Source organism: Octopus bimaculoides, chromosome 26, assembly GCF_001194135.2.
Source record: "Octopus bimaculoides isolate UCB-OBI-ISO-001 chromosome 26, ASM119413v2, whole genome shotgun sequence".
In the NCBI taxonomy this organism is placed as follows: Eukaryota; Metazoa; Mollusca; class Cephalopoda; order Octopoda; family Octopodidae; genus Octopus; species Octopus bimaculoides.
In genome coordinates, this window is record NC_069006.1 from 5,518,447 (window position 1) to 5,522,320 (window position 3,874).

Consider the following 3,874-nt stretch of genomic DNA (forward strand, 5'->3'; position numbering starts at 1 on the left):
ATATATATATATATATATATATATATATATATATATATAAATACATACATACATACATACATACATACATACATACACTCACACATTATACTACTTTCTGAAATAAACCTATACTTCATTTTAAAGCTGTGAGGTGATGCACAAGCTCTCATCTCTGAGTGCATTGCTTCTTATAGCAGAAACGGCTGTAAGCTAATGAAGGTGACAACATAACTTCTGTTGCTGTGTCATTTATTAATTGATACAACAATCTGTCGTCTCCCGATACTTCCCTCTGAAGTACAAATATATTGAATCTGGATGCTAAAGAGTTAAATCAGAGGAGGAAATAAACCTACCATCTACGACATGCGTATTCCATCCACTGTGCTTTAGCACAGTCTCCACCCACCCAATTTCACTCCCAATATTTATGTCAACCCATGCCTTTGGTTCTGAAATTACTTTCTTAACAGCATGTCCATGATCATCATTAACATCCACTTTCCCACTTGCATGGGTCAGACAGAATTTGTTGAGGTAGATTTTCTACAGCTGGATGCCCTTCCTGTCACCAACCTCCACCTGGTTCCAAGCAAGGTAAGATTTCCCCGTGCCTAAACATGATATTCATGGAAGACAGGAAAAGAATTACCTTGCTTGTATAACAATGATGCTCATTTATAACCATCACAAGATGTCTAAACAAGAGTACGCACAAAAACATATGCACAAAAACATACGCACATACAAATATATATATATACATATAACAGGCTTCTTCCAGCTTCTGTCTATGAAATCCACTCATAAGGCTTTAGTCAGCCTAGAGCTACAGTTGAAGACACTTGCCTAAGGTGCCACACAGAGGGATTGAATCCAGAACCATGTAGCTGAGAAACAAACTTCTGAACCACACAGCCATGCTTGCACCTATCATGATGATCATCATCATCATCATCATTTAACATCTGTTTTCCATGCTGGCATGGCTGGATAGTTTGGTAGGAGCTGGCTAGCTAGGGAGTTGGTCAGGCTCCAATTATCTATTTTGGTATGGTTTCTGGGTGCCCTTCCTAATGCCAGCCACTTTACGGAGTGTGGACTGGGTGCTTTTTATGTGGCACCAGCATAAGTGCTTCATACATGGAAATGACACAGGTCCTCGACATGTGGCACCAGCACGTGCTTTTTATGTGGCACCAACATGTGTTTTTTAATGTGGCACCAACACGTGCTTTTTATGTGGCACCAACACATGTGCTTTTCATGTGGCACCAACACATGTGCTTTTTCATGTGGCACCAACACATGCTTTTTATGTGGCACCAACACACGTGCTTTTTATTTGGCACCAACACGTGCTTTTTATGTGGCACCAACACATGTGCTTTTCATGTAGCACCAACACATGTGCTTTACATGTGGCACCATCTGGGTGCTTTTCTATGGGGTACTGGCATAGGTGCCTCTTACGTGGCACTGTCACGGATGCTTTTTTACATGACACCAGCATGCGTGCTTATCTACGTGGCACCATTATAACACAGAAAGGAGAGCATGTAGCAAACGGGAGCAATTTAAAGGGACAATACTTACTTCTGCCATACGAGGATTCCACCCTCCATGGCCTTCTTGCATCACTTTTAATATTTCCATGTCTAGATCCACCCGGACACGGTCACCTACTTTGAAATGGCAAGTAGGTTCACCTGAAGCTGACGTTTCTGTGAATTCACCTGAAATAACATCAACACAATTACTTATACATATTCTTTAAGCAGAGTGTATAGTATGTGCATGTGCGTGTGTGTATATATATAGTTCAGTGTTTCTCGCCCTTTTTGTACCTATGGATCCCTTTTAGTTCCTATTTTACTTGGTTAAAAAATTCTATTATTATATTTTCATAACTATATATTATTAGGAATTGTACAAACAAAATTATAGGCATAGAAGTGGCTGTGTGGTAAGTAGCTTCCTTATGAACCACATGGTTCTGGGTTCAGTCCCACTGCGTTGCACCTTGGGTAAGTGTCTTCTACTATAGTCTCAGACCGACCAAAGCCTTGAGTGGATTTGGTAGACGGAAACAGAAAAAAGCCTGTCACACTATATATCATCATCATCGTTTAACGTCCGCTTTCCATGTTAGCATGGGTTGGACGATTTGACTGAGGACTGGTGAAACCGGATGGCAACACCAGGCTCCAATCTAATTTGGCAGAGTTTCTACAGCTGGATGCCCTTCCTAACGCCAACAGGATATATATATATATATATATATATATGTGTGTGTGTGTGTGTGTGTTTGTGTGTGTGTATGTATATATATATATATGTATGTCTGTGTGTATATATTTGTGTGTCTATGTTTGTTCCCCCAACATCGCTTGATAACCGATGCTGGTGTGTTTACGTCCCAGTAACTTAGCGGTCCGGCAAAAGAGCCCGATAGAATAAGTACTAGGCTTACAAAGAATAAGTCCTGGGGTCGATTTACTCGACTAAAGGCGGTGCTCCAGCATGGCCACAGTCAAATGATTGAAGCAAGTAAAAGAGTAAACAAAATTGTTGAAATATTTTGTGCATTGTAGAAGTATAATCAATTTATTGCAGATAAGATTTTAACAACAAAATTTTTATTTGGACCCCCAAGGAACATAAAGACTCTGGTTGGGAACCACTGATATAGTATAATATAATACAATTTCCTGGATACACTATAGGCTTCAAAATCTATCTTAGTATAGCAATATACACGTATCTTTTGTTACATTCAAAACACCTTCTTCATATACCAATACATATCTTTATTATCTTCCATACATATCTTTATTATCTTCCATACACTATCTTAATATACCTTCATATATTCGAGAGTATTGTAGTTCACTTGAAGCATTGTGTATTGTTTGTAAAGAATAAAAAGTTTTGAATGGTACAGCAATGTACTATAATACAAAAAATGGACTCTATACCTGCTGTGAATTTAGTTATCTATAGTCCGATAATATTTCGGAATACAATTCCTTCTTCAGATACTCTTAGATGGAGTCTATAGCAGAGAGATTCCAGCTAAGAAGATCTGAAGAAGGAATTGTATTCCAAAATATCATCGGACTATGGATAACTAAATTACAACAGGTATAGAGTCCATTTTTTGTATTATAGTACATTGCTGTACCATTCAAAACTTTTTATTCTTTATATATTCATCTTTTGTTGTGTTTAAAACACTTTTGTTTACCAAAATATATTTATCTTCTGTTATCCTCCAAACACTGCATTAATATATCTTTATACAGGGTAAAGCAAAATTAAGTTTACAGTTGTTGAATACGAGTGGAATGTTCTTTCTATTTCTCTATTTCTTTTTTACCTGAGCAATTCATAACTAAGAAATCTGCAGGAGATGCCTTATTCATTAGAAGCCCACATTTTAGATTTTTGGGGGACTCTGAGTGAATGTTTGAGCCATGAGCAACTGTATACCTGCTTTTGCTGACCCCTGTATATTCATCTTTGTTATATTCAAAACACCTTCATAATAAACCGAAATATGTTTTTTCTGACTTCATGTTCTAAATATCAACTTAATTAAGAAATTAGCTATTTTATTAAATCTAATCAAATTCTTGATTAATTTCAAAATTAATCAAACCACATATGCAGTGTATTGCTACTGTGGCCATGCTGGGATTTTAGCCAAATGAATCAATCCCAATACTTATATTTTTTCAAGCCTGGTACTCATTCTATCAGTCTCTTTCGCTGAACAGCTAGATTATGGGGACATAAACACACCAATACTGGCTGTCAAGTGATGATGGGGGAGCAAACACAGACACACACACACACACACACACATATATATATATATATATATATATAT

The 3,874-nt window shown here is 37.2% G+C and overlaps 1 protein-coding gene across 1 annotated transcript in view; it reads right to left on the minus strand.

Annotated features, from left to right (window-relative positions):
* The window catches only part of LOC106872992 (E3 ubiquitin-protein ligase MIB2), a 225,841-nt gene that overhangs the window by 35,170 nt on the left and 186,797 nt on the right, over window positions 1-3,874 (minus strand). The window contains exon 7 of the mRNA XM_052976892.1: window positions 1,579-1,718. Coding sequence (XP_052832852.1) covers window positions 1,579-1,718 — 140 coding nt within the window. The remainder of the gene's footprint in view (window positions 1-1,578; window positions 1,719-3,874) is intronic.